Source organism: Schistocerca serialis, chromosome 2, assembly GCF_023864345.2.
Source record: "Schistocerca serialis cubense isolate TAMUIC-IGC-003099 chromosome 2, iqSchSeri2.2, whole genome shotgun sequence".
Taxonomy (NCBI): domain Eukaryota; kingdom Metazoa; phylum Arthropoda; class Insecta; order Orthoptera; family Acrididae; genus Schistocerca; species Schistocerca serialis.
Window position 1 is genome coordinate 296,700,716 of NC_064639.1, and position 23,536 is coordinate 296,724,251.

A 23,536-nucleotide genomic window follows, 5' to 3' on the forward strand; every position below is an offset into this window, starting at 1 on the left:
GGTTTTACGTATCCTATATTTAATTTTGTATCACACGAAACAGCAAGTTATTAACTAATAGGCAATAAAGAGTGCAAATTTTCTAGGAGTTCTTGTTCTCCCGATTACAAATAATCCCATCCGCTATTAATTGCGAGATTTTTTTAAAGAGGGGCAAGTTGTCAAACCGGCCGACTGGGAGCAGGAGAAGCACCACAAGACATTTCAATTTCCACTGTCCTGAATATAGTTTGATGGCATCCATTACAAAATATACATTTTTCAGTTCTTCAGAGCGAAATACAGTAACGTGCGATAGAATAATGCTGTATGAAGACGTGTGGCACTGCACTTTGGCACACTTAATACCAAATAACATGTCTTACATTTCCTTGAACACATATGTTTTATGTTTCATACTTTTCAGAAAGATGTGCGCTAGAAGGTGCACATATTTTTGAAAATTTAATTTTTTTTTAGTATTGACCCAATCTGCAAATATCGTAGATCCAGGGCTGGTGCGCAGAGCAGTCTAGAGTTATAGTGGGTAGTCTCCACATGACCAAAAGCTTAATATGAGGCTGGGGTCTACTTCATTGGTAATCTGGACATACGAATGTGCACTTAGGTATGCACTTTAAATGTGCACATTTTAGCATGGTTCACGAAATTCTGATGCTCTTGGACTATCCTCTGATGTCTTGTTTCTTTTATGACATAACGTATGATCTTTTAATGTTTTACACGTATGTACATACAGGCTTCCTACGTCATGATAACTGCGCAAGTGCAGTGTCGCCTGTTACCTGTGCTCTCTGGCAACTGCTGAAACGAACCTATGTGTAACAAGTCGTGGGAAAATATTGCGAATGGTGGTTTGAAAAGCATTACTTTCAAAGTAAATATTCTTTTACGTAAGTTGAACTATGTGCGAGAATGTACCACGAATTTATTAAATGACAGAGCGTTTGACACTCACTTAAAAATCAAATTTTCGATGACGAGCCATTTAGAAGAATTTCTAACCCTGAAGATCAGACATTTATCGCATTATTAAAAATTTTACTGGCACATTTGTGTGATATATCTTAAGTGTAACACGCGCAGAAAAGATCAACATTATATGCGGAAGCTTAGCTTCTTTTGCAGCTTATTAACCTTAGAGACCAATATTATATGTGAAAGCTTTGCTTTTATTGTAGCAACACTATGTATACTAATTTAAACTATTAACTTTCCCTGTTTGTGTGTTCGTGCTACTTAACAGTGAGGTTGCTGTTGGCTGACTATCACTATATCGATTTCAATTATTCGGAAAGAAACATGCAGTGTTTGGTGGAATTCCAATGTATACTTTTGTAATACGAAATACACAGCGTACATGTTGCTGCACATCAAAGATATTTTCAAAACGTGTCTTTTTCCCTGAGTTTCGTTTTCTGAAGTGCTGGGAAATTCTACGCCCATGTATAAAACCATAACCATTCAAAGGATTGATAAGGGAAAATATACTGTCACTTAACATGGAAAATGCGTGTTTTCACCCGGGAGAAAGTGTACTTTTAACTGGGAAATTGTTTTCCTTGTCCGCGTATACATCTTGGGGAAAGGCCCATGTTCAAAGAACTGGTTTACAATAATAGTCAGTGGGTATGAAATAATATGGCCTACTGCCTTGAATACCATGGAAGGTATTCCATCCCATCCAGCTGAATTTTTGTTTTTTAATGATAATATTGTGTATTCCACATCTTTCTGAGTGATTTTTCTGAATTTTTTAAAACAAATATTTTATATCTCATCTCTGTGCCTGAAAATTATATTGCCCTGATGGACTGTCATTTCTATGTCAGATTTTGCTATATTGACAAAGAAATCATTGAAGCAGTTTGACATTTGAACATGATTTACAATATCACCCTGAAACGTAATTTGAGAAATGTCTTGACTTTTTAACATTGACTCCCAACTCCGATTTCACAACAGACCAAATTGCCTTTGTTTTATTTATTTATTTGTTTGCTTATGAATATACTTTTTGCCATTTATTTATTTATTTTTTCCCTGCCAATATCACTTTCTTAAATATAGTCTTATAGCGCTTAACATAAGTTACAAAATTAAGGTTTCTATTTACTTTGAGCTCATTGTGCAGCTGTCTTTTTCTGGCACTTGACATTTTTATGCCTGGTGTAATCCAATTTTGTTTGTTCCTGACTCTCTTTTGATAAGATTTTGGGGGAAATGTTTCATTGAATACACCCAAAAAACAATTTAGAAATTTATCAAAATTTTTGTTGCTGGAATCACAGTGGTCTAAAGGGCAGCTTACAACACTTAACTTATCACAAAACAACTCTAAATTTTCTTTGCTAAAATTCCTTCTTATATAAGATTCAGATTTTAGTTTCTCTGATTTTCGGAGCTCTATAAATAAAGCTGAGTGATCAGATATCCCTAGATCTAGGCAAAACTTCCTTGTATCATCAAACCGATAATTTGTAATAATATTATCTATGCAGGTTGCTGAGTGGAAGTTTTCTCTAGTGCACATAAAGTTTAACTTGAAACCAGATTTTTCGATTAAATCGCAAAATTTTTCAGTGTCACTGCTTTCAGTTAATGTGTTTATGTTGAAGTCTCCTGCAATCACAATCTTTTTCTTGCTTTCTTTTTTAAGTTTATCTAAGAGATATTGAAATTTTCCTAAGAACAATTTAGTAGCAGAACTCCCAGGGAATTCTGTAAATTGATATTATCACATATTTAAATCACACAGCTCTAGACAACAGCTTTCAAAAATACATTCTTCATTGAGATAACTAAAATCTTCTTACACTTTAAAGTTTTTTCTACAAAAGCTGCTGACAATTTTGAAATTACTGATTTTATTTAGTATGTCTAGGCATTCTTTTGTGAGCTAGTGTTCGTTTAAGCAGACTATCTTTATGTTTGCTAGTTCAGGAGGTATAACTTGCAGTTCATCAATTTTAGAGTAACCTAGATTTGGACATTTTTCTGCTAAACCGCTTATATTTAGATGCATCAAGATAGAATCTTTGAGTTTGTTTATCCTTTGTAGAGCCTCACTTGTTCCATTACGTTTACAGTTTGTAACACTCCGGTTTAATCTGCTGACTTATCCCGCTCGATCGCGATCTGATAGCAGCCCAAAACAGATATTAATTAATGTGACCGTGTACCTAATGGGGCTGGCAATCGGATTGGACTGCTACGGAGTTGTTACATTCCATTTTGTCCTTCTCAAATGCTGTAATAATGAATGTCTGGTGCCAAGAAGAACAGCAACACAGCTTCATTAATTAACAACCTATATTTACCACCAAAAACACAAAGTAAGGAGACAGCCACTGCCTTCGTCGTACAAAATTAATAACGGCTAATCTCAGCACAGGCCTCTTTAGTTATTCATTATCATCACACGCAAATTTTAATCACTGCAATCCAAATAATGCCGGCGCGGTAGACATGAAAATACAAATATCGGCACTGAAATATCACTGAATCACACTAGTAATTGTACTTGTTCACTTTCCCGTATATTTCTAACACAAAAGGGGTTAAACCGCGACAATGGCCGCCCCCTTTGTCGGTACGGCCTTGCATTACGGCCACCGGCTGCCCCACGGCCCGGCCCGCAGCCTGGGTCCCACTCTACTGCCTCAGCACTCGCTCTCGCTCTCACCACCCGACGCACACTATCGATTGTCTGTCCTATCGACCTGTGCTGTCTTAAAACATATAGTAAGGGTCTACGGACCCCTTACAAGTTTCCATTTTGGATCACCATTTTTGTTTTCTCACCCCTTTCGGAAGTTTTCAGTTTCCCTTGCTTTTAATGATTCTGTGGATGTCTACAATCATTTTGCTGAAAGTCATTGAACCTAACCTATTCAAGTGTAGCCCATCCTTTCCCAGACACATACCACTTACAAATGTATTTGAGTACAAGAATTGCACCCAGCTTGTCGCACTGTTCCCTCATTCTACTGTTCATCTTATTTATGTATGTATCACTTACTGACCTTCTGTGTAAAATTGCGCTAATGACAATTTTTGAATTTGCAGACACACTTTTTGCTGAGCACATCAAATTCTGTGTTTCACTGATTTTTTCTTCCTCATTGCTGTTCCAGATGGAATTTGTTCTGACATGAATGAAAACACCTTCGTATTTGTCCTTTTTTTTCATTTCCACTTTCAGTTTCACTTCATTTCGAATATTTTGTAAGTGTCTGCTGATCTGATGCGATTGGATTCCGGAATGAACATCGATTTCACAGCCTGGAGCTGTAACATTTTTCAGTATGGAGTCGCCAACAACAAGAAAGTCCCTTTTTTCAATCGGTTTTGCTGCAGCACTTCGTCTACGTTTGTCCTTTTTGTAGGACACTGTTTCCCATTTATATATGTTTACAAATAGTCCAGTGGGTGGGTTTTTGATCACATTTCACACACCATGTATATTTTGAAGGTTTTGTTTCATACTTTGCTGGTGTTTTTCAGATTTCGCTTGTTTCTGTTTGATGGCTATCACACACACAGAAATGTTTTTCTTGAGTTAATCTATCATTTTCTTTCTTTGTAGTCAGTAATTCAGTTTTCATTGCTTCAATGTCCTTGTGTAGCTGCTTTATAATTTCATTTTTGGTATCTTCTTTTATTTCCGTTTCACAAGTGCAGGCCTGTTTTTCCCATATTAATCTATCCTTTTCTTTTTTTATAGTCACTATTTTGATATTTAATGCCTCAGTGTCCTTTAGCAGCAACTTTATAATTTCGTTTTTTGAGTCCACTGTACTTACAAGATCAGCTGTTTCAACTCGTAAACAAATGTAGTATGTCCATGGAATATCATCACTGATGAATTTTAGGTTCACTTTCGTGCACTTTTCTTGCAACCAGTAACTGCGCTTGACACAAAATACCCTTCATCACTCGCTTTTCATATTCTCTACACAAAAAACTGTTTGTTTTTTACTGTTTTGAAAAGAGCAAAATGTTACTACACTTTCCTATCAGCACCATCTTGACTTACAGAAAGTTCCTTCCATTCTTCTCAAAAGTGTTTCAGAAAGTGCCCCCCTATGACAGAATACTACACCGACTCATTTAACTAAGCAGAGCTTATTACCTGTGCCTCTTAGTTTCTCACTCTTGTAAAGGATTCTCCACGTACAGCAATACAGTGCTAGCAAAACTAAATAAGGAAATTAACATATTGTTATATTCTGTAACCGTGATAAAGCCTTTGGCCTACTTAGCAGACTGAAGTGTTTTGGCATTAATGACATCCCTCTTCCATGGACGGACTCTTACCTTCATAACAGAAAGCTGTGGGTCTGATTAATAGACAGTGTCAGAGGCGTGAAGCTAACCTTTGAATGTGGGAACGTAATGTGTAGAGTACCACAAGGAACGATACTGGGCCGACTATTATTTCTAAGCCACAAAATGACCTTCCAACAAATTTAAAACACTGTTCAGAAACTGAAATCTTTGAACTCTAACTTAAAAAATTCAGCTCATTTGATAACCGAACAGACCTGCAAGTGGTTCATAGCAATTAGTATTAAGCCTTAAGATCCATATTAATAAATTTGGGACAGAATTGTCAGCAAGGACTTGTCTTCGGGAAGCGAATTGCACAGTACTGTTGATAGATATAAAATTAGAAGTGTCTCAACCTGTCTTTCAGAACTAATAGTTTCTTCCTGAGGTGGAGGAAGGAATTGGATGGGGAAGGTTAAAAAGGAAGGACAGAATAGTTTCTTCCTGAGGTGGAGGAAGGAATTGGATGGGGAAGGTTAAAAAGGAAGGACAGTTCACTCAGACACAAGCATGAGAGGGAAACCGTGGCTGCAGTAGTGTGCATTAGGATGTATGTGTAGGCTTGTGTGAATGGGCGTATTTTGTACTTGAGGAAGAACCAGAGCTCAAAAGGTAGAGAGTTCTATTTTCTGTTACATGTTAGTATTCACCACACATCAGTCTGCTAAAGGTGAACGGTTCTCTTTTCCCTTATTTTATGCATTGTACCATTCAGGAAGTCCAGTAGTGTTAAAACTTCAAAATAGCTATCGCAACTAACTGAAATAGTATTGTGGATATGCTAGTAAGGGTAGGTAATCTGCAGGGACCATAAGATGCTGTAGTTGCTTTTTATACAATCCTATACATAATGTATTAATAGAAGAATGACAGAATGTATTAGGAGAACAATGACAGCTAGTACCAGAAATCATCGAAGTTCTCAAAATATTTAAAAGACTGTCCTCACACAACAAAGTAACTATAGCACGTTTTAGCTGTCACAAGCAGTGTACAGTGAATTCTAATGAATTTATGAAGCACAGAGTGCACATTTTATGGAAAGAGCTGTTTGGTAAATTAATTGTTTGAACTCTGCTATAGATTCACAAATAACTTTCCACATCAGGTGCTGTGAAAAGCAACTCATTTGGACCTGAGATTCATTTAATAATTCATCCAGTGAATCCTCTAGAAGATATTCAACGGTTGAGTTAGAGCTAATTGTAACGGCATGCATTCCTGAACCCCCAACAGAAGTACCATACTTACATGCTCATTGCACTTCATACTACTTTGCAGCATTACACCTAGATATTTAATTGACGTGGCTGTGTCAAGCAATACACTTTGAACGCTGTTTTCAAACATTATGGGATGGTTTTGCCTACTCATGTGCATTAACTTGCATTTTTCTACATGTAGAGCAAGCTGTCATTCATTACACCAACTAGAAATTTCATCCAAGTCACCTCATATCCTCCTCCTATCACTCAACGATATCTTCCCATAAACCACAACATCATCAGCAAACAGCCGCAGATTGCTGCTCATGCTGCCTGTCTGACCTTTTGTATATATAGAGAGAGAATAAGGCTGAGCATCTACTGGAACTGTATTCGTCTGACTAGTTCAACAGCTGATTAATCCCAAGACATGCAACATTGTCCAACATCCACTGGGCATCAATTTAGTCACATATACCTGTAAATGGCCAGCTGTCAGATGGATCCCAGTGAAATGGGACTGGTCAGACATAGTGTTACAAGCAAGCACCTGTTGTTACTTGTGATTGGGTGTGCTTCGCAGTTTGATTGAGCACAGGTCACTGTGAGATATGCAAAACAAGAGGTGTCACCACCATTACTTACATAGGAAACTATGGTTGAACGCTGCAGAGGACATGAGTCTGGAAGCCAAGTGGAAACATTAGTCATAACATGGCTAAAAACACAATAATTTGTGATCAGGATTATTGAATATGTGATGTGTGATGAACAGTGTATGTTCAGTAAGTCTGTTTAATCATTTGTTAGAAAGAAAACCTTCAACCAGGTGTTCACTCTATGTAATTAGTAGGGCCCGGATTTTACGAGGGCCGTTCAGAAAGTAACCTCCGGTTGGTTTAAAAAAAATACACCAAGTTAAATAAAAATATTTTAATATATACATCTTACAACTACATCTTTGCACTATTTTTCTACATAGTCTCCATAGCGATTGAGGCACTTATCGTATCTCTTCACAACCTTTGAAATTCCTTCTGCATAAAAATCACCCGCTTGTGCCTGGAGCCAGCCTGTGACCGCATCTTTGAGCTCTTCGTCGTCATCAAACCGCTGTGACCCGAGCCATTTCTTCAAATGCATGAAGAGGTGATAATCACTTGGCGCCAGGTCTGGGCTGTAAGGTGGATGGTTGATAACGTCCCACTTGAAGGACTCAAGAAGGGCCGTTGTTCTGCGAGCAGAGTGAGGACGGGTGTTATCGTGCAAAAAAACGATACCGGAAATCAGCATACCACGGCGTTTGTTCTGTATAGCCCGTCGTAACTTTTTTATTGTTTCACAGTACACGTCTTGATTAATGGTCGTACCACGTTCCATGAATTCAACCAACAACACCCCTTTGGCATCCCAAAACACCGTTGCCATCAGTTTTCTGGCAGAAAAATCTTGCGAGGCTTTTCTTGGTTTGGTAGGCGAATTTGAATGTGTCCACATCTTTGAATGTTCTTTTGTCTCAGGGTTCACGTGCTTAATCCAGGTTTCGTCACCGGTCACGATTCTGTTTAACAATGGTTCTCCTTCGTCCTCATAACGTGACAGAAAGTCTAATGCAGAGGCCATTCATTGAGTTTTGTGGTGGTCGGTAAGAATTTTGGGCACCCATCGTGCACAGAACTTACGGTAACCCAATCTTGCTGTCACTATCTCGTACAAGAGAGTCTTAGAAATCTGTGGAAAACCAGTAGACAACTCCGACATTGAGAAACATCGATTTTCACGAACTTTTGCATCAACTGTCTGAACGAGTTCGTCAGTCACCAATGATGGTCTACCACTCCTCTCTTCATCATGAACGTTTTCTCGTCCACTTTTAAATAAACGTACCCATTCACGGACAGCTCCTTCACTCATAACTCTTGGTCCGTACACGGCACAAAGCTCACAATGAATAGCTGCTGCAGAATATCCTTTGGCTGTAAAAAAACCTTATGACAGCACGCACTTCACATTTGGCGGGGTTTTCTATTGCAGCACACATTTCAAACTGCCACAAAAACTAAACTAGCGCAGGTACGACGTTCACTCGACCACGGCTTGATGCCGACTGACCTGTTGAGTGCGTGAACGCACAGATGGCGTCGCTACTCCCCCCACAACCGGCACTGTGACCAATCGGAGGTTACTTTCTGAACCGCCCTCGTAATTACCTAAAAAACAGTGAAATATGCAAGCATTTATGACCTAAAACGTACATAAATATGACCTTAAAAAATAAAATATGACTTAATAGAAGTTTATTAATAGAAGTTTATTTAAAGCATTCTTGTTTGTTTATTTAATTTTTTATTCACCATAAAGTAATACAAAATTCACTTCTCAAAATATTGTAAGTATAGTTCTTTCTTTCTTTCTGTAGGGTTTGTGGCTAATTTGCACCTATTTTTTTGAATGTCTGAGTGCTTTATTTTCTAAACACAAAGTACAGTGAAAAGATCATATATTGGAACATAAAACAATGTTTTTATTTCTGCATAGTATTTAAAGTGTTTCAAATTATTTAATACCATATGTCAGTCTTCAGTATCTGCAAAGTTGCACTGGATCACAAGATGCATTTTCAGGTTTTCCGTGGTCAAAGATCTACAATTGTCGCCGGGGATAGTTTTGCACCTGGAAAAGCTCGTCTCCTCTCCACTTCACAAGACGTCACTGGAGCATAATTGAAGGCAGCCAGGTCACTGGAGTTCAGCTTTGTTTCAGTACCTTAAAATGTTGCGGCATTCCCTGAAAGACTGTAACTAGTTTTGCACGGTGTAGAATATCCAGGATTCCGTTGGAGAACACTTTGCAATTTGGTTTTCACTTTGTCAGCAACATGACCACGAGCTCGACCCAGCTCACTCTGTACATGTTGCACAGTATTCAGGGCCTCACATAGCTGAGTGCCAACAGCTTCCAGTTGTTTGATGGCTTTTGATATCACTGAAAAATTGGTGTTGATGTATGCCAAGTTTCGAGACAATGTATCTGTAAAAACTTCTTTCAGAATTTTGATAGCACTTGATTCATCGCTATCAAGCTCACAGAAGATTGTCTTTATTTGGGTGTAGTTGGTGCAGTAATACTCAGCAGCATTAAACCAAGAACCCCATTGTGTAAGAACAGGTTTAGGTGGGAGGGGCATTGAAGGTAATTCGTGCGTCCTGTAAGATACGAGAAAAACGGTATATGCATTTTTGGCAAAAGTTGACAGAAATGTGACCTATTACATTAAAAGTTAGCTGCAATATGACCTATTACTAAAATTTGTTGAAATATGACTTTATATGCACAATCAAAATACATTTTTCGGCACTAAAATGCCTAGATTTGTGTATAAATTGTTCTAAAATTCACCCTATAGTTCAGAAAAAAATATGACTTGTCATTAAAATCCGGGCCCTAGTAATTGGTATACTGTGAAGTACTGAAACTACTTTCATTTGTGCTCCTTCCCTGAGCAAAACAACACCATAAAATTATATTGAATGGAATATACTGCACTGACACCGCTGTTCTCACTCTTAGAAGTGTTTCTTCTTGTTGATTGTGTTAGCTGGCAACCAAACACAGCTCTGCTGTTTCTTTCCCCTCCTTGTCATTTATGATGTTGTGTACCCAGCATATACATTTGACTATAATGTCGGCATTATTAGGCTTACCAATTTCACTATTTTTTTGTAGCAGTCTCCATCCACTAACCATTATTCCAAACACATTCCATCACTTGTCAAACCTTAGAAAGACACTTGTTGAAAGTAGTTAGCAATGGTTTACACTCAGACAGTGGGAATCATCTCATCAGGTAAGTCTTCAGTTCAGTTGCCTTGTGGCTGACTGGTTGTCAACTGTATGTCGGATGTTACTCAACTGTAATGGACAAGCTTCATCAGTTGGCCGCAGTTGTACAACCGTGAAAACAACCTGTTTGTTGGCCGAATATGTACCTAATGGATGCCCAGAAATCTGCAGCCACAGCTGTCACAGAATCAGTGAAGCCTTGGGATGAGACCCTCCACTCAGCTCCAAACCAAAGGACCCCAGTCAATTCTGCATGCTTCAAATTGTTAGCTGTGCTTGTACCATGTGTGCAAGGCCAGCAATCTTCACCATTTGCAACAGCTGCTTATATGAACTGAGGCTGCAGAACCCTAGTGACAGATGTCAGTGGAGCTGAGGTGAGCCACAACTTGCAGAAGACTGGACCCTATACATTCAGTAGCTGCAGGCAGAGCCCCCTTCACATCTCTGGTAAAGCCCCATGGCAGGCATAACGACTGCACATTTGATTTTTCCCAGCCCTGGACACTATTTGCTTAAGGACCTCCTTAATGCACCTAACATTGGAGCTCCCAAAAACTAGCTAATTCCTCCCCCCATGTGCCTTCTCAGGCCCTGCTGAAGGAGCACGCACCTGTCCACTCACAGAGTGTAAGAGCAAGGACAGAGGGCCAGCCCCCACAATGACTGTCTCGAGTGATGCAAACTTGTTACCACCTGCCACTCACCCTGAAGTGAGGGTAAACACAAAATTACACCTTTTAAATACAAAAATACGCAAGGAATTTAAGAATTAAACTATGAAGAAACACAGAAAAATATAAAAACATAACTTTCTGCTTTGTTAGTGTGTCCAAGGTGGCAGCTGAAAGCATAACTTTGTCAGCAATAGTGCTACCAATACAGTATAACCTGTGTTAACGCCTGCTTGACATCCATCTGTTAACAGTGTGTTTGCACAGCTACATTACTTTGTCTGTGCACATATCCAATATAGATGTTGACTGTGTTTTATATTCAGTAGCAATAATCAGTAATTACCATCCATTTTCTTCTCTCCTGTTAACTTTTCGTGGTTGACTCATTAGTCAAGTAGCCATACTAGTTCCGTTACTGCTTCTGCCATATCCTTCTGTGTATTTTTTTTTTTTTTTAAAGGGGGGTGAGGATTTGGGCAGGGGGTCAGAGTGCTACAATTTTAGGTGCTGGTGGACCTTTTAGGTTGTATGTTTGTGGTCCATGATCCTTTTTTGTTCCTGACATATTTTCCAATATTCCCTTGCATTGGACATCTTCATTGGTGCTCATGGTTGTGCTGAAATGCCAATACTCAGCAGAAACTGGAGAACCTCACAAGATGTATCTGGATTAAATGTTGGGAACGAAATAGTTTTATGGACCACAACCGTAAGATGTGGAAGGTTGACCAGTAGGTAAGAAAACTCATGAAAGTCTTCACTGTATGTTACTTTTTTTTTATATATGTGCTTCAAGAAAGTTTTGAAGAAAATTACAAGAGTTTCCTGTTGTAGGCTGATTTGTACTTGTTACACTGAAAATTTGTCTGTATATCTTTCACTGTTTTTATATATCATAGAATGACCATTGTCAGTGTGTCACCATCTTTTGTCATTATTTGTTATGATATTTCAGGTGTCTGAAACTGTCAGCCGTCGAAATTTATTTGAAGCTGAATTCCTGATAGCTCTTTGCAGATACCTTTTGCTTCAAGGATATGAAGAAAGTGAAATTACTATCCTTACAACTTATTCAGGACAGATGTTCTACTTGAGGAAAGTAAGTTATTATGAATAATTTGTTTCTGATATTTTGTGGGAGATGTTCTGTTTGGCAGTTTCGTGTACAGCACGTGGTTAAAATAAAATCAGATATAAATGAAAGCTTCAGATCATTTAAGTTAAATGAAATTCATGTTCTTGTTAGTAATATCAGAATCAAGATATGCCTTGCAGAAAAATATTGTTGTAGCTTGAGTCATTCACCTATGGCGAGAACATCCAAAGAGCCACAGAAAGAATAGTCACAATAAGCAATGTTATAGAGCAATGAAACAGAGACATAAATAGAAAAAAGTTATGTTATGCTGAAGGTCAGGAGATAGTGTTTATAGAGTGTTATTTTGATTTTTCTAGTCTCTTCCCTTCTATTTGCCTTCTCAATTACTTTAGAAGAAGATTCTTTGAACGATACATTCAGACTGTGACATTACCTGACAGTTACTGCTGAGTAGTTGCTCTTCTAAACAACATCCCATATGAGTAAACCTGTTACGACTTTGCCTGATATTGCTTGTACTTATGGTGCTGGGGCTGTGCATGGCTCTGTTTAAAAAGAATAGCTTGATGTAGCCATAGAGTCGAGCTGCATATATATACTTTCTAGCTCCACAGCTAATTTGCTGGAAATTAACATGTAGCTGTGATCCTGCAGTCAAGTAGTGTTTCCATTGGCTAGAATTGCGACTTAATAAAATACATAGAAATATAAAATAAAAGATAAATGAATAATTTAATAACATGTGTTCTACTCTAACATCTGTAATTGATAAAGACAACAGAGAATTACATTGAATAATGTATAGTCAAGAAAAGACATCTCAAATAAAAGGGCAGTGGTCCTACAATATCCAGTTAAAATTTGGATAGAAAATACCCTTACCTAATGCAGTAAAGTTATGTTGAGAGCAATATGAGAATGGTAGCAAAATCGCCAAACTAAAAAGTCATCAAAGACTTGCAAAACTAAGTCCTTTTCATAATCTCAAAACACAAAATATTCATGTTATAACTTCAAGTTTAACAAATATATTTCAAGGAAGACGCAATACATGAAAGTCACAGATCAAGTAAACAGAGTAAGATGTGTACACTTTAACAGTCAAATCATAACTGAGTCCAAGCCTAGCGGCCGCTGGCTGGCTGGCCGCTTAGGTGGCGCTGCTGCTGCATGGCTGGCAGACAGCGCCGCATGTAGAGGACGCGCGTAACTGCGTGGCGGCACTTTAAAAGATCGGCGAGTCACAACACTTTTCCCCCTTTCGAATCTTTTGCACAGGTCTTGATGGAGGTGGCCTGTAGATTGCTAACGTCCATAGGTGTTGTTTGACTGGCCGTAAAGTCTCGAGGAGGAGGCTTTTCGTACGGACGGAAGTGTGCTCGATGATAATGGGTCGAGATGACAGGAGACATGGGGGTCGAATCTGCTGGGGCCCTGTGCACCAATCTGCCCGTTGCGGCAAGTCCGGTTGTTATAACAGGATACACGGGCGATGTGTCCGTGTCCGTAGGAGGAGGAGGCGAGTAGAGTTGCTCCGACAGATGATTGTCATCTGGTTCCTGCATGGGCACATCTCCTGGTGGCGTCAGTTCTTGTGCTGGCACCGATATGATGGTGAGAGTACTGCGTTGTGAGTAATGAGAGATTCCAGTATCCCGAGCGTCAGGTAGAGCCGAAGATGTTGTAGTGGCATCCGGAACAGGCGTTGCCGGCACACGAGGCCGAAGCTGGTCATGTCCGAATGACACACTACAACACCCGTGTCCATCTGGATTTCATACAGGCGTTGGCCACGGTGTCATAAGATGCAGCCAGGACTCCATTTTGGCCGCCTGCCATTCCCCGTACCCATACAAGGTCGTCGGCGGTGAACCGGCCAAGCGAAGGCACCCGCGGCCATGAGGTGGAAGGTCGCAGAAGATGAAGTAGTGTGCGGGGCTGTCGGCCACAGGTCAGCCGGGCTGTGGTCGCCCATGGGGGTGAAACGGTAAGAAGCCAGAAATTGGAGAAGCACATCATCAGCAGAAGAAGTCAGGAGTTTCCTCATTTGAGCCTTAAATGTGCGGACCAATTGTTCAGCCTCACCGTTTGACTGTGGATGGAACGGAGGGGCCATGACATGCATGACGCCGTGACGGGCCCAAAAATCCGCAAAATCGGAAGAGGCAAATTGCGGACCATTATCAGTAACAAGAGTAGAGGGAAGGCCTTCCAAATAGAAAATTCGAGCTAGAGCATTGGTGGTTGCCGCGGTGGTAGGCGACGTGCAACGGACAATGAAAGGAAAGTTAGAGTCGGTGTCAATAACGAGAAGCCAATAAGTACCTAAAAAAGGTCCTGCGAAGTCAGCATGAATACGCTCCCAGGGCTTCTCAGGCGAAGGCCACGGTTACAAAGATGACTTCGGGGCGGTGGCCTGTGACGCACAAGGGCCACAGGTAGCGACCATGTGTGCGGTTTCAGAGTTGATGCCGGGCCATTACACATGACAGCACACCAGAGATTTTGTGTGAGACACACCCCAGTGCCCTTGGTGAAGGAGGCACAAGACCGAAGCATGCAGAGACGCAGGTACCACAACATGCGGTGAAGCATTGTCGGTGGAAAGGAGGATAACACCAGCCCTAGCCATGAGGCGGTAACGCAAAGCATAGTAGTTCCGCAACGGATCAGAAGTCTTAGCGAACGGACGATCTGGCCAACCCTTCTGAATACAGCATAGAACCCAGGAGAGGGTAGGGTCAGAACCTGTAGCAGCCACCAGCCGGTCCCTGGTGATGGGGAACCTGTCCACAACCCGCTGCTCGGCAACATCCTGTTGGAAACACAAAAGTTTGTCCCTATTGAATGCCAGATCAGGACCCATGGGAAGGCGAGACAGTGCATCAGCATTCGCATGTTGAGCTGTCGGCCGGAAATGAATCTCATAATTGAAACGAGACAAGTAAAGAGCCCAACGCTGGAGGCAGTGTGCAGCCTTGTCGGGAAGTGACGTTGAAGGATGAAACACTGAAACAAGTGGTTTGTGATCCGTAACAAGATGAAATTTGTATCCATAGAGAAAAACACCAAACTTATGAAGAGCATAAATAATGGTCAGAGCTCCTTTTTCAATTTGAGAGTACTTTTGTTGGGCATCCGTGAGCGTTTTGGAGGCATAAGCAATGGGTTGTTCAGAACCATCAGAAAAACTGTGCGCAAGGACTGCACCGACCCTGTATTGAGAGGCGTCCGTGGCAAGAACAAGATGTTGGCCAGATCGATAAGTGGCCAGGCACGGGGCCTGTTTCAGCATAGTCTTCAATTTCTGGAAAGCCGCATCGCATGATGCGGATCAGTGAAAAGGCACGTTTTTATGCAACAGGCGATGCAACGGCTGAGCCACCGAAGCAGCAGACGGTAAAAACTTGTGATAGTATGCTATTTTCCCCAAGAAGGCCTGCAGTTCCTTACCAGATGTAGGGCGAGGAAGGGCATCAATCGCAGCGACAGTTTGCTGAAGTGGACGAATACCATCCCGAGAGAGTTGAAATCCCAAGTACGTGATAGATGCCTGGAAAAAATTTTGATTTCTGAAGATTACACTTAAGACCGGCAGTCTGTAAGACATGAAAAAGTGTGCGGAGATTTTGAAGATGTTCGTCAGTGGTGGAGCCAGTGACAACAATGTTGTCCTGGTAATCTATACACCCAGGGACAGCGAGCAATAATTGTTCCAAGAATTGCTGAAAGAGAGCAGGAGCGCTGGCAACCCCGAATGGCAATCGTTGGTATTGATAGAGGCCGAAAGGCGTGTTAAGGACCAGAAACTGCCGGGAAGCAGCGTCGAGACGAAGTTGATGATAAGCTTCTGACAGGTCAATTTTAGAAAAATACTGGCGTCAAGCAAGTTTAGTGAACAGTTCTTCAGGACGGGGCATAGGGTAAGTGTCGATGAGGCATTGAGCATTTACAGTGGCTTTGAAATCGCCACAGAGACGAATATCACCATTTGGCTTAGCAACGACGACAGGAGAGGACCACTCACTGGAAGTAACAGGAAGCAAGACCCCTGAAGCAGTGAGACGATCCAGCTCCCGTTTGACCTGATCACGAAGGGCCACAGGAATGGGCCGAGCCCAAAAAAACTTAGGCCGAGCAGTGGGTTTGAGCGTGATACGAGCTTCAAAGTCGTTTGCACGGCCTAACCCAGGACAAAAAAGGGATGCAAATCTCGTCGACAAGGAATCCAATTGAGCATAAGGAATAGCATCAGATATGATATTGACAGAGTCATCTATGGAGAACCCAAAAAACGCGAAAGGCATTGAAACCAAAAAGATTCTCCACGTTACTATGGTCGACCACAAATATGGGAACAGTGTGAATGACAGATTTGTAAGATATCTCGGCATCAAATTGTCCCAAGAGAGAAATCTTCTGTTTATTGTTAAGTCCGTAATTGCCTAGTGACAGGTGACAGGAACGGAGAACCCACCTGCATGCGAACATCTCGACCAAGTATTCAGACAGTGAGGAATAACTTCCCTGAAAGGGAAGAAGTACAATTAGCAGACAACACAGAATCAGAATCAGCGTCATGTTCATGAACATCATGTATGCGGTTGGATTTGCAAACGGATGACACATGACCCTTTTTTTTTTTTTTTCACAAGGCCCAACATTGTGGACAATCTTCTCGTGAATGTTTCGTAAAACCTGCGGACAGAAAGGAAGTTGCCGGGGGTTTTTCTGCAGTTTCTGAGAGGTTTTTTACAGTTAGGCCAAGGATGCGCTTGGGAGCATACTGCGGCCACGTCGACAGGTGGGGACACACCACACACTTTGTCAACATCGCACAGAGGTTGTATTTCCCTGACGTCGCTTCATGCCTCTATTTGCGCTCCAGCAGCGTGAGAAATTTCAAAAGACTGAGCGATGGATAGGACTTCATCTAGAGTCGGATTTGCCAACTGATGGGCACGTTGCCTAACTTCTTTGTTGGGTGCTGATCAGATAATAGCATCCCGTACCATGGAATCTGCGTAGGATTCTTTGTGAACTTCAGTAACAAATTGACACTTTCGACTGAGGCCGTGAAGTTCAGCAGCCCAAGCGCAATAGGATTGATTTGATTGTTTTTGACAACAATAAAAGGCAACACGAGAGGCTACCACATGCGTTTGCTTTTGAAAATAGACGGACAGAAGGGAGCACATTTCAGCAAAGGACAAAGACGTAGGATCTTTCAAAGGAGCCAATTGCGACAACAACCGATACATTTGGGGTGAAATCCATGAAAGGAACAGAGACTTACATGTTTGTTCGTCCGTGACATGAAATGCCAAGAAGTGCTGTCGAAGACGTTTTTCGTAATCAGACCAGTCTTCCGCCGTCTCGTCGTAAGGAGGAAAAGTAGGTAGAGACAACGACGAGAGACGCCCCGCATTTGATGCTGCGACGAAATCACGAATCGCATTTGTGAGAAGCATTTGCTGTTCTATGAGACCTGGCAATAGTTGCTCTAAAGTAGCCATGGAAACATGTGGCTCAACGATGGAAAAGAAAAATCACTACCTCGTCGCCAATTGTTATTATTTCAAGTTGAACAAATTTATTTCAAGGAAGACGCAATATATGAATGTCACAGATCAAGTAAACAGAGTAAGATGTGTGTACACTGTAACAGTCAAATCATAACTGAGTCCAAGTCTAGCGGCCACTGGCTGGCTGGCCGCTTAGGTGGCACTGCTGCTGCATGGCTGGCAGACAGCGCCACATGTAGAGGATGCGCGTAACTGCGCAGTGGCACTTTGAAAGATCGGCGAGTCACAACAATTCACCAACTCAAAATAGTGCAGAGTTCAACATGATTATTCACAAATGATACAAAAAACAGTAACTCATACTCTGTTGATTCTCAGTTCTGTACATCAAGCAGCAAAAGTTAGAGTGTCCAACTCTGGAGCAATTCAGAACTGTCGAAATCTAAAGTCACTTCAAAAATTGTATGGTAGTGGCCATTCACCACCAAGAATCAAACATCTCCATGGTTTAATACCACTCATTATCACAGGCAGGCCTGCCTTCTTGGAGATCTCGACATAAAGTGTCCAGAATTGTGCCTTTGAGCTCTTCAATTGAAAAGTCTCAGTCTCCACGTGGCTCCAGCAGTGTTCTACCATTGTCCAACTCTCATTAGCTGAAGACCATCCCCACCAAAAATACATTGTTCTCAAGCTCTACAGACATGATTTGACTCAATTGATCACTTTCTTGCTCGAAACTAATATATTATAACGATATTCAAATAAAAGAAATGTTATGATCATTCAGTTACCTTCGGACCCTTTACAATAAATATAAGTAATAGTTGATTCATTAATAAATAAGCTAGCATTCTTGGGCAAGTGCGCTCAAATTAATTGATAAAAAATTGTCATTAAATACAGTTTAAAAAGTTATTTAGGCCTGCTTGTCAGAAGAGTCTTTTGGCATTCTTTTAGAGATGTGGTGTCTGTTAAAACATACTGTTGACCACTTTTAAATTAGCACACTTCTTTAATAGAATTTGCAATCAACATTTAAATGAAATTGCTGGGAAAATAGAAACCTATTCATTAAACAAAAATGCAAGTTTGGGAAAAATGAGGTGGATGTATTCATTTGCTGTGTAAGTGCTCAGATATGATGTTCTAACAAAAGTTCTAACAAACATTTGCACAATGAAACAGGTATAAAAGACATAGTAAATCAGTAAATAAAATAGATATGTATCTGTAGCTTTCAGCTATGATAGCTATAGTGTAGTGCTGTCATCTGAGATTCTGTTTGTTCAAATGATATGAACATTGTATAAATGTTTATTCACTGTGAAATATTAAGTTCTGTATTTTTAAAGTTATTGAAATATTGTTGTGTCATTGGATGCACCACGTTTTATGTGAGATTGCAGATGTATTCAGATTTGCTTTAATATTTTATTTGAGTTACTGTCAAACCTCAGAGGGCTGTAACTTGGCTATCTTTAATAGTGTCTGACACTCCGCCATCTCCTGAAGCGTGTTCTGCACAAAGGCAATGTGAGCCATCAGCCATCCAAATTCCCAGTTCTCGGATTTCCCCTTTTCTGATGACATCCTCATTGTCTCTGCACCTGGCTTCCTGGAAATGTTCAACTACATGGGCTGGTCATGGTGCTCCTTGAGTCCTGTGCCCACTAGCACTCAGCTAGCTTCAAATTCACCTTAGGCCAGTATTACACTATCAAATTTCTTTGTCAAAGATTTGATCAAAGATGTGATCATATATTCCGTCAAATATATTTGACAAAGATCTTTGACGTAGCGCTAGAAGGGGTATTACACTGTCATCATATTTTTCGTCAAAGTTCAAGTTGGCTGACAACAGCAACTTGTTGTTAACCGCAGCAGTTGCGTGTACCACAATTGCACTGTGTGCACATGCGGAAGAGAAGCGGGTGGAAAAAAGGAAACATACCTGGGTGAAGCTGTGGGTTTTACGATGACACGATAAAAGCATTAAACAAAACTTGTTACGTAAGCTTATAGTGGAGGATGTCAAGTCGTACATCAATTACTTAAGAATGGATGAGAATACATTTCTGTATGTGCTCAATGACGTGTATCCTCATATCACAAAGCACAATATTCACTTAAGAACTGATACATCTGCAGAAGGCAGGCTGACTGTAACACTCAGATTCTTGCTACAGGAGAGGGTTGGGTTGGGTTAGGTTAGGTCAGGTCAGGTCTCCAATCTTCGTAATCTATTTTTGTATTCAGCGTGTCTCACGTTGTAAAGTGCCTCATCAGCTTCATACATCTCTATTAATTTTGTAGTTGTCGGCAAACACCAATTGTATTTACCGGCAATGTTTATAAAAACACTACAGATTACAGAATGCAGCAATGCTAGTGCTCCATGTGGTAACATGTCACATTGTGATAAACAGAAGACAAGCGACTCCTTTGATCAAATCTAAGCAAGGCCCTAGATTTGATCAAATATTGGACGACATTTGACAAAGTTCCCTATTACACCATCAAATGTCTTTGACAAAGAAATTTGATAGTGTAATACTGGCCTTACCTCATAGCAGTTCTAGGTTGTTGATCAGCTCTTCTAGATTCGCGTAAAGATGAAAGACAATCTGCAACCCTTCGAGCAGAACATTTACACGTACCGATTGCAATACTCTTTTAAATAATATTCACTCATTCCCTGCAACAGGGTGACAAAATAACTGGCTAGAATGTACCTTCAACAGATGAAAATTTCTGTACTACGAATGCACACTTTTAAAAACAGAAAACACTGTTCCCATCATTTGGAACTGTTAATGTCTTCTTTAGGGAGGAAAGAGGATTAGCTTGAGAGAGAGGGAGAGGTCACTCAAACCCCAGGATGTGTGGGACTCGCCTGTTGTTATGATGGAGAGAGAGAAAGATGAAGGGGCAGTACAATTCCAAAGATATAGCATTGGTAAAAATAGTGCCAGTTTCAATTCAGAGATGATGTGTGGATGGAACAAGAAATAAAAACACATTGGACTGAGAGGAAGAGAAATTTGATGAATAATAAGTAGTGTCATGAAGAATTTTTAAACCATGAAAGGAGACCGGGGATAATGAAAATGGAGAGTGGAAAACGAAAAATAAAAATGGGGAAAGAGGGAGAGGGGGAAAAATGATCCAATAATTTAGGGAATGTCATCATTGAAAAAATATAGAGAAATAATTGGGGAATGTGGTTTGTTAATGGAGGTTAGAACCACAATGATGATGGGACACAAGAATGTGTTGAACGATAAATTCCCATCTCTAGTATCGGGGGTGTTACAAAGTGGCCCAAAAAGTGTAGTCCTTTAGTCATGCTGTAGAGCACACTCAGCAACTAGGTAAGGGCATCCCTAAGGTAGAAAGTTCATCTGTGTTCATTCACGCACTCAGCTGGTTTGGTTATAGCCATTCCTACCTAAAAAGCTATGTCGTGGACATGTCAGTTGGTAAATAACGTGTGGTTTCAAATGTTGCTGGCTTAGTGGTGGTCATTCCTACACAAAACGCTTTGTGGTCGACGCATTAGTTGGTAAACAACATGTGTTGTTTCAAATGTTGCCCTGTCTTTGATGTTGTGGGATTTACCAGGGCTGGTGCTGGAGAGAGCTGTCTGTAGTGGTTGGATGCGTGGAACAGGTTTCCTAGTGGGGACATTTGTAGGGATAGGAATTTTGTGGTAGGAATAATGGCCCAGGAATGTCGTGGTTTTACAAGGACAGTAGAAAGCTTAGGTGGTTTATAAAGTGACCTTGCATGAGCTGCTAATGTGATTGTATCTCCATTATGTTCTGCTCACTAGAATAACTGTGGTTTAAGCTCAAAAGCATGGACCGCAGTCTAGATAAATATGAATCAAGTTCCTCAACATTCTTTCTGTCAAAAAACAATGGATGTCTTGGCCACATAGATTGGTATCTACATACTACCAGCTATCCCCCCATCCCCCTCTCTTCCAAGCACAGAAATATTCCATTCTGAGGACCTTCATGCATCAAGCAGAAACCATTATAAGTGCTGAAAACTTACCTGAAGAACTGAGACAACATTCAACAAATTTCACTAGCAACTTCACTGAGAGTACATAAGCAGAAGGGCCCTGAGAAGGACAAACTTGCATAATTGCCATTCTGTGGCTCTGTAACATGAAAGATTAGCCAGCTCCTCAAAAGGTCCAAAACTGACTCATTCCCCAGGCCTTCAGTAAAAATTCAATAACTCATATGAGTCATGTCTCAGAATGCTAGAGACATACAAAATACCATGTGGATGTGGACAGTTCTCTGTTGAACAGACTGTGTGCATTATTGAACAGTGCTTTTATCTATTGCATTGTGAGATATCAGTGGTAGAATAGTTCAAGGAACCATCTTTAAATGATGATTCTAGGAATATACTACAACCACGTACATATCTGTTCTGTAAGGATCATGAGGACAAGATTAGATTAATTACAACATGCATGGATGCATTTAAGCAGTCATTGTTCCCACACTCCATACATGAATGGAACAGAAACTGTTGCAGTGGGATGTACCCTCTGCCACACACTTCAGTGGTTTGCAGAGTATAGATGTAGATGTAGACGCTGTGGAAAATGGATACCGAATTGCATTTGACAAGATATTTATTATTAAATGGACAAACAGTTTCTAAGATAGCATTATAAAAGGAGTGAGTGAGATAAAAATTGCTGACATCTTCTGTAAAGATGGTGATCTGCAGCTGAGTATAACTGGAGACACAGCCATTGGAAGCTTGAAGCAGGCATGGTGGTCTTGTAATCGAAACATTACCTTATGTGGTAACAGTGTCACTACATAGTTATCTAGGAAATAGCATGGCTATGTAAGGACAATAGTAGCAAACTTATGACACAGTCCGCGTGACTATGTCCAAGGAGCATTTGTCTGAAAGCTTGTGGGTTTTTAACCACTTTTCACAGCTGGAGGTTCAAGAATATTGTTCAAAGATAATAAAAGATTATGAAGATCCACTTTGGTATAACAATACCACTTGGAGAATGTCTAGAAATGGATTACTACATTGTCATTAGAAAAGGGAACACAGGGGGCACATCTGAAAAAATGACTGTGTGAAGTGTACTGTAATTTCTCTTCCAGTCCAATTGCTGCACCTGTATTCTCCATCCAGCATACTCTGGGGAAATTGTGTCGTAACAACTGTGCATCATGACCAATACGACACAACCTACATGTAAACATGTATCTGATATTCATTTTTACTAATGAATGGAAAGGGAACTAATTGTTCTTCCTCCTTGTTTATATTGCAGAACAATATTGTTTCAGACATACATTTACTACAATATAATTTTATCTGCTTATACTGAGCAGCAATTTTCAGTTAAAATGTCCTATTTCAAACGGGAATTACGTAATGTGCGTACAAGTACAGGTTGTGATACAGGAGCAATAATGTATGGTAGTTTGGGTCTGATCGTGAGTCATGCTTGAATAACTGAAGCAGTTAAGGCAACCACTCATATAAAGAAGGAAATCCAAGATCCCAGTCCAGCACTAATCTTAATTGTCATAATTCCCTTATATAGCTGATGGTTGTCCGTATTAGCAACAGCAAATGTGTTTTCTACATTGCTATAGTATAGTTAATTACAAACCCTATCAATAATTTCCTTGTTTAATGCTCTCTACTCTTCACCATCTGCCATACCCTCATAACAAATGCTAAAAATTAAAAATTTTTTTTTTTTAAATTTGTGTAAAAAGCTATAAATCTTATTCTAATAAATGTATCTACAAAATCTGCCAAAGTAGATAGTCCTTTTGCAAATATAAATGT

The 23,536-nt window shown here is 40.3% G+C and overlaps 1 protein-coding gene across 1 annotated transcript in view; it reads left to right on the forward strand.

Annotated features, from left to right (window-relative positions):
* The window catches only part of LOC126457063 (NFX1-type zinc finger-containing protein 1-like), a 283,116-nt gene that overhangs the window by 106,391 nt on the left and 153,189 nt on the right, over nt 1-23,536 (forward strand). Inside the window, exon 6 of the mRNA XM_050093061.1 lies at nt 12,012-12,155. Within this exon, the coding sequence (XP_049949018.1) occupies nt 12,012-12,155 (144 nt within the window). The remainder of the gene's footprint in view (nt 1-12,011; nt 12,156-23,536) is intronic.